This window comes from Ammospiza nelsoni, chromosome 3, assembly GCF_027579445.1.
Source record: "Ammospiza nelsoni isolate bAmmNel1 chromosome 3, bAmmNel1.pri, whole genome shotgun sequence".
Lineage (NCBI taxonomy): Eukaryota > Metazoa > Chordata > Aves > Passeriformes > Passerellidae > Ammospiza > Ammospiza nelsoni.
In genome coordinates this window covers 47,944,153-47,957,613 of record NC_080635.1, presented here as the reverse complement: position 1 = coordinate 47,957,613, position 13,461 = coordinate 47,944,153, and the positions used below count along the sequence as shown (strand labels likewise).

Genomic DNA, 13,461 nt, shown 5'->3' with positions numbered 1-13,461 from the left:
CTGTTTGAACTGACAAGTAAATTGTCATAACTTTCCAAACTCTTGGAGAGAGCTGTTGTAATTATACTGTGGGTTTTACTTTTTTATGGCTGTAAGTGCTAATTTGTGTAACTCTAAAGTGAATTATATGTTTGAATTGTTTATATCACCTCTGGGCTTTGATAGAGTGCTCAATAAAGTCACTCTGCAATTATTTTGCAGTTGTGTGTATTGTTACATTAATATCAAGTTGATAGAGCATCATCTCAGCAGTTAGTCAGTCTACCTGATACCTACTCTTAGGTAATAAGTAATAATAAAATGTAATCCAATTAGCATTTTATAAATGTCCAACTGCTGTTTCTCACAATAGGAGCCTTCTTTCTAAGTGCCTTCTCTGCCACCATCTCTTGTATTGTCTGTCTTGTGAGTATCATGAGGGGGAAAAGAAAGTTCTTCCCTGGAGAAGTTTTCCATTTCTTGCATTTTTAGTTTTGTCTGATACAAACTCATGCTTTTGGAAGTTATATTTCTTCTCCTCAAATAACTTCAACATTTTCTAAATACAGAAAGCAGATTTGCAGCATCCTGAGGGAACTGGTCACATTAAACAAACCTTGCTTGTGCACCAGAAGCCTGTGTACTGCATGGCTTTGTGCACTGGACACACCCTGTGGGGCGTCTGGGTGTGATAAGTGCAATGGTGACGTAAACGGAGGAAACGTGAGCAGAGTTTCAGGAGAGCATCCCAAAAGCCAACCACACTCAGCAGTGCTGCAAGGGAAGTTCTGGTTACCACTCGTGATTCTTCTTTTCAAGTGACCTTTGAGCTGCAGCGCTTCTCTTGAATCTTGTCTGATTACACCTAAGTGCATTCATTGTGTACTGAAACAAGGCATCGATACATTGGTCTCCTTTAAGCTAAATAAGTGTCTGAAAATAATAGCCCTTTATTTCAGGTTCCTTTTTCTGCAGTGAGTATTTGCTGTCGTGTCTTTTTGGGGGTTACCATGGTTTGTGTGCAGGAAGGTGAGTTTCAGAAACGAATGTGAGAACTGGCCAAATTTGGTAACTACTGTCATTTTTCCAAGCTGTTGTTTGGACTTAGAATAGAGAATTTACAAAGGCCTCCTTTAATTTTATCTAGCTTTTAAAGAATTACTTTTATAAGATTCACCCAAAGTTACTGGATAATCCAGTCAAGGATTTAATTAGAATTTGAGTGTAATCTGTGAGCAGTAAAATTGTACTAGACTGAAGTACAAATAAAGAAAAAAATTTGCTCACTATCTTGCCTAGTCCAAACTGCTAGCAAAATCAAAGCAGTTAATAATTATGAAGCACTTAAAAATATTTCCATGACTCTACAAACTCTCATCATTCATCTAAGTTCTGGAATGCTAGACAAACATATAGTGTATGTGCTCTTTCCTGTTCACTGACACTTGTCAGCATCTACTTATCATGTATCTTGAAGGCTTTCACTCACACAGCAAAGTATTCCAAAAGCATGTGTCTAAGCAGAGGAGTAATTCCCAACCCACAAGTTGCAGTGATGTGTGGGTGGTGCTGCAGGACTGGGACAAGTAGTGATGCTAGTCTTTGTTATGCAAAGAAATGAACCAAAAAGGGGACAATCCAAAATAGGGCTCATGTTCTCTTTGATAATCAGCATAATAAAATGTGTTCAATTGTTAACCTTTCAGACACCATTAAGAGTAGTTTTGGGAAAGGTTAGCTACATCTGTAGCACAGGGATGTTAAATTCATCACCTTAGGAGTTCTCTAATAATTGAAGCTGAGATTTTGCATTTCGTAGGAAGCAAGGCTTCTGAAGGAAAGATTGATAAAGAAATATGGGGACTATGTTTCTCATAGAAAACCCTAAAAATGTTACAAAATAGTAAGACATACTGCACTGTGTGGGGCTTGTATGGGCCTTGAGAGGCCCTTCTTTACTTGCTGAATCAGCAGATGCAACATCCTCCAACTTAACTGAGGCCATGAACACCCAATACTTGGTCCTTCCCAGGGTGATTTGGGGGAAAATGGCCTCCATATTTAGGTTGCAGTGCAGGATATCCTAAACATTGCAACCAGTAACACCAGCAATGTTCATTTGTTCATGAAATGTTACACTGAGAGCAAAGTGCCAGTAGATTCCCATTATAAGGGAATACAGATTTTTTCCTTTTTTTTTTCTTTCTATTTGGCAGTTCTCTTTGAAAGTAGTCTGAAGGGTTGCCTGACAAATCATTTTGCTTCCTTGATCAAGATCTATTAGCAGTTCAAATGCAGTGAAGAAGTACTCTGCACTGAGAAGTGCCATATGCCTCATCTGACTGCTTTTATGTTAGAATTCCTTCTGCTGGAGGAACATGATTGCATCAGCAGCAGGAGTAGCTATATGCAGAGAGACCACTGAGACATCACTGTGGCCATTCCTTGTGCTGAACACAGGTTGCCGGGAACCCAGGTGCAGGCCCTGTGTCAGGATACGTTTTGTGCCATTGTCTTAATAGAAAAATTATCTTTCCTTAAGTGCTGTTTATGCCCCACTGTGGGTGAAACTGAGAGCTCCTGACTCTGTTAGCCAACTTAAAGGCTTGGAAACAGTTTCCTTTGGGCCTGTATTATCACATGCTGCTGTATGTGCTTTACAGCAAATACTTGTCTAGTGCAATAGTGTGACTCCAGAATGCCCTTTGCTGAAATAGTGTATAGACATCATCCAGGAACGAAATAAGGCTGCATCTGACAGACTGTGAGACGCTGAGTTACTTTTTGCTTGTTCTGGTTTCCTGGGAAGGAGAGCAGGGTGCAAGAGTTAGTGTGGGCTGGACACCATTCCCAGTGGCCAGGCTGGATGTTGCTGTTCTATTTAGATTTTTAATGAACATTACCTGTACAGAGGTGATTAGACTGTGCCAGTTGGCCTCAGGCCCCCTGTGGCCCTGTTTATTATTCTGCACGTAGATCCTTGACCAGTGGCATGATTTGTTCTGAGTCTGTTTGAAAGATTCATGTTTATATTTTAAATTAAAAGGGTTGATTAATTTCAGCTCTGTGCAACTGGTTGTTATTTGGTTGCTTTTGTTTCTTTTTAAGCTGAAGTTTTGCAATCCAAGCATTCATTCCTCCTGCATTATGTCAGCTTGACTTCAAGTTCCCAAACTGTAGTGCAAATTCACTCCTTTAAATTCTTTTTACGGGAGATAGTCAACTAAAGATGAGTATTTGCATTGAGATTACAAGCAGTAAGATCTAGATCATTACCAACATAATAATAATAATAGTGTTTCTGGAGTAGTTGTCAATCTGTTGCATTTAACTGCATCTCAAGGGGGAAATCTCACCTTGCCACTTCCCTGAGCCATGCTGTTTCTTTTCTGAAGAGCTTCTACCTTCCTAGGGGAAGTGAATGCTTCTGACCTAGGGTCTAGAAATTCTTCTCTATGTGACTGTTGGTTTAAGGTAAAAGCATGTTATTGAGAAGTACACAGAAACAAAATGTCAATGTATTGATTCAATTTTTTTCTCAATCTTTGTTTAGGTACTTCCTTTCCCCAGTCAGGTGGTCTACAACAGAGTTGGAAAGTGTGGAAGTCGAACTGTGGTTTTGCTTTTAAGAATTTTATCAGAGAAACATGGATTCAATCTGGTTACATCTGACATACATAACAAAACAAGACTGACCAAAAATGAGCAGGTAAGTTATTCTTGCTTGTCTTAGACCCTGTTTTCTTATTATGTGTATGAAACTGAGAAACAAAGGCGCATGTTAGCAGATAATCCTGTTAAAAAGACGCATTGCTACTTTGTCCTGAGTAATCATGCGGAATTCATCGTTCTCTAAGTGACTTCACTTAATAAGAGAAATGGGTGGCAGAGCCAAGAACAACATGATGTGGCAGCTAACCAGAAAAACTAACTTCCAGTGAGACAGCTCTTGAATTTAATCAGCATAGCAGTTGGACTACCAGCAAGGCAAGAAAGATCAGTACAGTGAAGTTAAGTGCAAACAGATCTGGGACATGTATTAATGTATCTGCAGCCATTTATCCTATAACCAGGACACCTTATTCAGACCTAGCTTGGGTCTTAAACAGAGCAGGAGTAAATAATAGCCAAAAAGGTCCTTTTTGATGACTTTCTTAATTCACTTCTAGTAATCAGTTGCTTCAAAAAGTTGTTTCCCAGGGCCATGCTAACCCATGTTTCTATAATATGACATGTCCTTGATCCTATCTCAGCTTTTTGCTTATCTGTCTTTTTCATGTTTTTGCACAACCCTCACTGAGGGAAGTGGAAATACTGCATGAAACGTCATAACGCAAACACCCTTTTTCATGTTCCCTTAAAGTTGTAGAAGGATTACTTCTGCAGCTTTGTTTCTGTGACAGATCTGCTTATTTAAATTTTCCTCTCTTCAGGGTACCCACTGTATGTATCACTTCTGTGAGTAGATTGATACAAGTGGTGCAGGAAAACCTCAGACTCAAAGTGCATGTCTGTAGTCGGATGCTGCACACCTTGCCCACTGCTGCTATTTTGAGCTGCTGATCAGGTAAAGGCTGCAATTGCTGCCTGTGTCACTTCTAGAAATAGCAGCCTGCAAACCACAAAAGGATGTGTGCAATGATCAAAATATGGTTGTGGGCCTGCCAGTGACATTGTGCTGTGATTGGGGGTCATTTACTTGCAGCCTGTTCATGAGCACAAGTTTGTTATTTTAGATGCAGCAGTTCACTCCAAAAGAAAATTTAGGAGCTGATATTGCTCCTTCAGGTACCATCTTCCTCCCCTTCAAGATGTCCACGGAGTCCCACTGCAGCTGACTGACCTAACACTCCATAAGTCAAGTTCAGCCAGAGATGGGGTCCACGGGCAGGGCTGCCATGCCAGCCCAAAAACAGCTGCTATGCATGGTTGGATGTGGCACACCACAAACAGGCTGTGGAGGGGGACAGTGTCCCCTCACTGCCCCTGCTTGTGGCCAAGGAAATGCCTGCTCTGCATCTGCTGCAGCATTCCCATGTGTATCCTATGGCAGCCCTGTGCAGCCTGGGAAGGTGGCGATATGGTCCCATCAGAAAGGAGTCAAACTATCCTGTGCTACAGAGCCTGTCTGCTTAGTTTTTCTGCTGTGATATGGGATTTCTGTGGGTAGGACTGCTCGGGTTTTGTTTGTATCTTTCACCAGTTTTCATTGCTGATTGAGGGACATACCATAAATCCCAAAAATCTTTCAGGTGATAGTAATTGCCAGCTTTCACTGTGATCAGCTTCTTCCTTTCAGTTCTTTTCTGTCTTTCTCTGGTAGGTGGATTTTCCTTTGTTAAAACATGATACAAGATCACTTCTTCACAGTTTTCCATGTTTTTGTCCAGCATGTGGAGATTCCAGAGAGACCCAGACATACTTTTGATGCAACCAACACACTGACAAATAATTATCTGCCTTACTTTTTGCACTCCCCAAATGGTTAATTTACTAAATGGCAAATCTGCTGGAAGTATTGCTACAGAGCTGATGATTTACTCTATAGATTTCCCTGCCATAATTTGAGTCTCTTTATTTTTATTTATGGTTTATTTCCATAGTTACAATAGGCTCATAATTTATTGAGTATTTTAGCTGAAAAGTGCCTTTGATCACCAGAGAACATGCTTGGAGACAGTAACTATTCTGTTGTTGAGGGCATTTTTAGTTGTCTACTCAATTTTTAAGAGCAGAATATGAAAAAATAAATGATGGTTTCCACCTTTAATGTGGTGTAACAGGAGGAAGTTAAGGCAATGAATGATCTCAGGCTCCAGGCATTAGAACAAGAAGAAAGAAAGCTGGGCTGGGCTGTAGGCTTCAGCATGAGCATGGGCTTCTCACTTGAGATGATATGTCTCTCTTCCTTCTGTCATTTCTGGGTCCTGTGTTTGGTTAAAGCCCTGATCCTGCCAAGACTTTTCTGTAAATATTTAGCTTATGCAGTCTGCCGTTGTTAAATAAAGTTAAGCATGTAGGTGTTTTTAATGGCTGTGGGGATTGCACATAATTGGAATCCATATTCTCATTGCCTTTTCCAGTCTGCTTCCTACTAAGAAATTTTCCCAAATTATGTGTGTCTGCCAGCAATTAGAAGTGCAGCCTTTGAACATCTGTGGGCATAAGGGAGTGAGTTCTGGAAACAGATGTATTAATATATGGCTTGCCATTTGCTGTAATATTTTCAAGTAAATTAAATACAGGAAATAACACATAATATTAACCTAATTCATGTGGCTTTAAAATGTCACTCAAACTGCTGCAAAATGAAGTCTTCCCCTGCCCTGACTTTGTCCTCCACTACCATTTTATTGCATTCAGAGAAGTAAGAATGAGTATGCTTATAGGTATAGAAATGCCAGTCACATACAAGAGTAATTGGTAGTTTATCCTTAAATTGTTTCCTTCTACCACCCATCATTATGGCTGTGCAGCCAACTTACTGTGTAATTCCAGTTCAACGCACTAAAAATCCATCACTAATTTTTCTAAAATGCTTTTAAAGACAGAAAATTGGTCATACCAGCCTGGGGAGGTGAAGAAATTCTTGAAACCATTCCAAGCTTTTGAGAGCTGAAAATGAAGATCTAGTCTCATTCCTGGGAGTTGTGAGTTGTTTATGGAAATGAGTACTGAGATGAAAGTGATATACCAAAATTCTTGTAGGTACTTGTGCCTCCTGAGCCCTACATGCCTTCAGTAGAGACTGAAAGCAGTGGAAGAAAGTAAAGAGCTCACAGGGAAGATAGATACAGAGGGGGTTTTTTGGTCCTTTTTGTGTCAATATTAGTGGAGACCGTAGTGTGATACAGCAGACCACATTGCAAAATCCCAGTTGCCTCACCATTTTTATATATTTTGACCTCAATTTCTCAGACTGAAATACAGCATCTTAAAAAAATACAGTAACATTTTGTCTGTTAGGGTGGGATTGTTACCTGGTTATTTCCTTTTGTTCCCAGTAGAATTTACTTACTGCAAACCTCAAACAGTTAAAGTGGGACTTCCCTGAGTGGTTAGCACAGGGACTGGACTAGCCATCTCCAGAAGAGAGAAAGGCGACCTGTCTCGAAGGCCAGAGTTGAGGTTTTGTGCAGGAACAATGCTGAGGCTAGAGAAAATCCATCCCATCCAGCCCTCCTGGAGTCACTTCACGGTGCCATCTGCTGGAGCTTTATTTGCAATACAGCACCAACCCATCGCAATACTGCTTGCCCATTGCAAGTTAATTTCAAGAGCAAATTAGTGTATTTTTCAGCTAGGTTTCACTGAAGCTGCCTAGTTCCTTCAGGAGAGCTCTGGGCAGCAGTGAGAGAGAGAAACAGCTCTTAATCCCAGCAGGTGCAAGCTCCTTTCGTACTTCTCCAATTTCTACAGCTTCTCCCTCCAACCATGGATGTGTTCTGACTCATCTCTTCCCTAGCAGTGTTTGCCAGGATTGTTTATCTTCTGCTGCTTTTATTTATTTTCAAACTTGGGATTATATGATCATCTGTACTTGTATGGCATTCTCCTTCGTCACTCATTTCATCCAAAAGCATTTCTTTCTTCAGCCCTCATCCTCTGCTCACTCTTGCTCTCTGTGGGCTGGATCCTCTACATCTTATTTTCTTTCGTTCTTGTTTCATCTTAGAGAAACAAACATACAAACGAAAAAAAGTATAACAACCAAAACCAACCAACCAAACTTACTCTTCTGAGAGACACTGGAGATTTTTCTTTTTGTTGTGTTTTTTTTTTTTTCTTTAACATAATCTTAGAAAGAGGAAGGGCTCACTATATCCTTCTGAGCAATACATTTGGGTTGTTGGCCTGAAAGCATTTCAGGACAGCATGATGAGAGAGGGAGAGGCCCATGGGAAATATGGCCACAATTTGCATGTGGCCATGAGCCATTACAGTTATTTATTTTTCCCTCCTGACATCTGTGTGTCATTTCAGTTGAGCCTTAGTTACCCTTTTGGTAGGGTTGTTAGAAGAATGGATTTTGCTTGTTTGTTCTTATGCACATTGTAGCTTTATCCACATCTGCTTACAAGTCCAGTTGATCATTAAGTGTCTAAATATGAAGGTACTCTAAGTCAAAACAAAATTCTGTTTCTGCTTTAGATCAAGCTGTTGTCTTTGCTCAAGAGACTGAGTTTGGTAGCAAGAGATCAAAAAAAAAGCCAGGAGCCAGATGCTGTCCTGCACTGTGCACATCTTTCCAGCCTCCCTTTGCTCCTGAGGCTGAAGTGTCTGTGCTTGTCCAGCAGCAGATTCTGTGACACTGACATCAGGTGGAATGGAGTGAGAAACCTGGCAGTGCTGTGATGTGAATCTGCTTCCTGACAGCAAATGGGTGCCAGCCCTGGGGACAGCTGGGAGCCAGGGGAAGCTCATGTGGTGCTTTGCAACACTCACATATACCCCCAGCTATGTTTATCTAGCAGTATTCTACTAGAGCTGCCTCTGTTTTCAGATTTGGTGAGATCACTTTGCATGGGTATAGTGTCTTTATATCTCCATATTTATACTCTAGTAAGGTTTTTTTTAATTTATGCCAAGAAGGAATTACAACGATGACCATAGGGGCATGAACAGAGTTTTTATACCAGATTAGTAACTTTCTTCTGCTGTCTTCAGTCCTTAATTCGTGCAGATAGAGCAACACAAGTAAAATGCAAAATATAACATCAGGCTTTATACAGTTCTGAGAACTTCTTCTCCTGTAACTTGTCTCAATAAAAATAAAACCAAAAACAGAAAAAGAATCTGTAGCGGGTTGACTATCACAGAATCCAATTGATACACAGGCTACAGGGTCTTCTATTGTTTGATTCTACAAGGTGAATGAATGTGAATGCAGAATATAATTTTTTGTCAGAGTGAGTTACCAGTTCTAAAGAAATGTCAACATACTGGTTTGCTAGGAAAGCCTTTGTCTCTTCAGAGCACGAAGAAACAATACTCAGTTCCTTTGTGCTAAGTATTGCAAAGCTTCCTGGGCTTTCTAATTGTGATCCGGACAAGCTTTGCTCTTCATATATGACTAGCTAAGGAAGGGATGCTGTTCCCTTCCTGAATATTTCTTTAAATTCCTTGTGTTAATTTTTATTTTAATTGCACATGTTCTCTCCATATTCTCTTGTTTCTCTTTTCCCTTTATATTGTCCTTCTTTTGGTGATCTCATCTTACATTCCATGTCTTTGGGTTTTCAGCCTTTTTTAGGTGTAACATACCTTGCTGTACTTTCTCAAACCTAATATGTTGTGATGTATGAGGTCTGTGCCTCAAATACCCTGATGTGCTCAAACCAGTTGGACAGGGAAAGGTCCATCCTGAGAAGGTGGACAAGCTGAACTCTTTGCTTTAGTGGTCATAGTGTATATGTGTGTATAGAATTGTTGAAGACAGAGGGATAGTAGAGAAAGTCTATAAGTGTGTGCACTTTTTTCTGGCAGTTAAATGGCTGTAGCTTATGTTGGCTGAAAGAAGAGGCAGCAGGGTATGTGCACTGGGAAAAAGCAGAGGATGCAAGTGGAGGATGGATAAGAAGCAAAAAGATGTGATATAAATTACAAAAACCATGGCAAAATACTAGTCCATTGAAACTGGACATTAGAAGGGGAAAAAAATTGGCAACTGCTGTCTCTTAAATGTGGTTTGGTATTTGCTATGACATGGGCAGAATTTTTTACCATGCTCTTTTTGCTGCTAGTAATTCCACATATGCCAGTTACTTTATTTTGACCACACAACAGGCTGGACTACATGTTCTTGCTTATTTTATGTCAACTATAGTATTCAAGTTTTAAGAAATACATTTTTTAATTACTGTTCCCTCACATAGATTAATATGATTCAAATCAGAACATGTAGTTCACAGACTTGCCTCTTTTTTTATCCAGTGTATGAATTGCTTTCTACTACCCAGTCTGCAAAATCAATAAACCTGTCATTTCAAGTGTGTTTCTGTTCAGTGTCCATAACATAGCATGCATTTGAACACAGAACAGAAAATTGGAAATGAAATCTTGGGAAATTAATAAGAAGGAAGCAAAATTAACTGAAACATCGACTTTCTAGCATGATGCTTCACTAGATACTTCCAGTTTCCCCTAAATCATAGCTAGAGTTCAGCTCACACAAAATAGATTATCATGTCTGTGGTGTTGTTTACATTATTCTGTCTTAATTGTCTGAAAACTCCAATTAATTAATTACTTTTTTGAAAAAATTAACATTATGTGAATGGGCCTGAACGAGAATTCAGCATCACCTTTCTCAAAGTGCCCATTCAGTTTGTGCTCCTAATTTGTTGTAATAGTAAAAGAAAATTGCAAGTCCTGATTTCTATATTTAAACAAGCAAATCAATTGGTGTCTTGACTGTGTCGGCAGTGTTTATTGTTACACAAAAATGACCATTGGTTCAGCTCCTGCTTTCTGTTACAGACATTTTGCATTTTTGGCATTGGGGTGAATAGAGCTAGTGTCTTCAGAGGGTAGCTGCCATTTGGAAGGCTCTGGCAGATTTAGACAGTTTAGATTTTTCCTTTAGTTTATGCCTTTGTTTAGACTGATTCCCGTCTCTGGAAGTATTTTGGAAGTACATAAGCTCCATGGTAGCAGAATGGTGTCTGCAGCTCAACCTTTCTTGCTTAGACATAAAATATTCATCATGCTCTCTTGATGATAGTGGGGAAGGAGGTCCTGAGTAATTCAGACTTGAAAATTATATCATCATCTGTTTTTTAAAAGTTTTATGTTTGTCTCAAATTGTGCGTTGATGTAACGTGGAAAATTTGATTTGTTAATTCTTTTTAGATGGAATTGATTAAAAACATAAGCACTGCTGAGCAGCCCTATTTATTCACTAGACATGTTCATTTCCTCAACTTCTCAAGGTAAGGCATTTTTTTGGTAAAAAACCTTTTTCATTGATTTCTATTAATTGTAATACATACAACTTTTCCCCTCTTTTACTCATAAACAATACAATGCACTTCTTTTTCCCTTCCTTCTGGCACTAGAATTCACATTCTGAAGTTGTTGTTTTTCCCCTCGCACTTACTTTTCTGTAGCATAATTATGTACAGTATGTTTGTGAAAAGCCAGAATGCTATTATATGTTTTTGCCTCTTAAAATGATTGTGATTTATAATGTTTGCAGTCAACATGCAAGAGATGGTGACTTAGGACTTTAAACTGTGCACTTGTGTTTTAAAAGTGGCAAGAACACTTCTGTTAACATTCATCTGTGTATAGCCAGACACTAAAAGGAGATCTAAATCTGCACTGAGTTCATTAATTTTGTGCCTGGAATAACTCTTCACCAATATAACCAATTTAATTTAGTTCTGACAAAATAGTCCCCATTCCACAGGCTATGGAAGTATTTTTAAACCCTGCAAACAGATTACACTCTGTATCATGGGAGTGCTGTTTCTTCTGGCAGATATTTAAAAGTATGCAGCAAGACTCTAGAGACTTTTATAGCACGGAATGTGAAGAAGATTGAATTTGGATGAAACTTCTAAGGAATTTTTGGAAGGACTTGAATGAATGATGCCAGTTAGCATTTAGCCAGGATGCAGAGGTTAAAGCTGACTGCAGATGCTTATTGCCCAGACTGTAAGTTTAATCTGGAAATGATATTCAGGAACCATGCTCTCTGTGCCACCAGATTGGATTCCTTGCATTTAGATTTTTTTTTAATTCTGTAGAATTATGATTGTACTGCAGATCTTTGCCAAAGCCTGCCTAATTACACAGCATTTTGTTTGCATGGTAATTAATGTGAGTGCATGGCTTCAGGCTTCTGTAGACAGTGTAGTAAGAAATTATAAAATTAGGGGCAGAGTGTGTTTATTTTTGTTTTCTTGGAAAATAAAATATTTTGAGCAATTGGAAATTCATTTGATGTAGAACGTAACAGCGGGCATGATTTTTTTATATGGAAACAAAGAGGAGTTAAACAAAATTTTGATCTTCTGTGTTCTCTCTTCTGATTCCTTGAGAGTTCCATTTCTAATGTATTACCTTTAAAAAATAAAAACCATTAGGACTTCACACTTTTAGTAAATTATCTCTTTCCTCTTCCAAACTGCAAGATCAAAAGAGTAGCCACATGTGAGGGTCAGAGGGATGATTCCTGATTAGACTGATTTTACAGAGATGGTATTCAGCATCAGGTATGAAAGAAAAAGATCAACAGTCTTAACCTCTTGCTCCTCCCTGGGGATCCCATTTTCTGTACCTATGGTACATCCTTGCCACTAAGGTACCACATTTCTTCTGTAGTGTATACATTATATATCTACAATGTATTTACCTTTTTCTTATAATATAAGTCTGCAAAAATATAAAACAGTTACATAAGGTGTATAAAATTATTTGTAGCTTCTCTTTTGGCTCTTTGTTGCAAACCTGAAGACCTTTGGGGGTTTTTTTGAGAGTAGTGAAAAGGCTGATGAGTCTTCTAAATCAGACAGCGTTGAATTGCAGCAATATTGCATACTAGTGTTCAGCATTTCTTAGTGTTTTCTGATAAAGGAAACATTTTTCATTTCAAAATTTATTAGCAGTGTAATATTTAACAATGAAGTAGCATGTTTTATATTTTCTTGGTTATTTAATTCTAGGGTGATTTTTTTAAACAGATTTCTTTAGGAAATGGATTGTCAAATATTACATTTACAGAAATTTCAGGATGTGATTTAAATACACATTTTAAATGTTACAATATTATGAAAGTGTTTTAGTTTTGCTTGATTTCTTTACCCTATTTCTTTATAGAAACCTTCCTACCTGTGGTGGTTAGCTGGAGTCAGATTGTCTGTGGAATACTTTTCTTCCTATTTGCCCCAGCTTTTTTGCCAGCTCAACATAAAAGTCATACAAAACTCCTCATCATCATAGAAGAACGGGGCTCAGAATATTGATGTGGTGTTTTCTGGGTGACAGCTGAAGTCCTCAGACAATAGCTTGGCATGAGCAGCCAGCGCAGTGGGGAGCAGGGCAGATGCACAGGGATGGGTAGGGGACAACAGCTGACTCCTGACTGCAGGTTTAGGGCAGGTCTAGATCCATGAAAGTCTCAGCTTGAAGATTAAAGAACCCTATTTTGGTGAAACTTCATGCTCCCTTCCAGGAAAAGGCATGAGACTTTCTGCGTGCCATTGCAGCAGAGCCATTACTGGATTCTGTGAACTTTTGTAGGAGCGGCCTTTCTGGACATCAGTCCAGTGACTCACTTCTCTTGTTTGGCATTTTATACCTTTGAAACCAAGTTTTTGTTCACAGGAAAGAAACAATTTATTCTCCTTCCTCCTGCATATATTCAGCTGGTGAACAGGTAGGAGTTAGAAGGCATGTTACTTTGCTACTCTTTTGGTTGGTCACATTAGAAACAAAAGAAGTCTCTTCTGCTTGCCTTGCACCTCTCTGCTTGAGTGT

General features: G+C 39.1%; 1 protein-coding gene across 1 annotated transcript in view; it reads left to right on the top strand.

Moving 5' to 3' along the window:
- Positions 1-13,461, top strand: part of UST (uronyl 2-sulfotransferase) — a 152,458-nt gene that overhangs the window by 69,133 nt on the left and 69,864 nt on the right. Inside the window, exons 3-4 of the mRNA XM_059468150.1 lie at positions 3,533-3,688; positions 10,831-10,910. Coding sequence (XP_059324133.1) covers positions 3,533-3,688; positions 10,831-10,910 — 236 coding nt within the window. The remainder of the gene's footprint in view (positions 1-3,532; positions 3,689-10,830; positions 10,911-13,461) is intronic.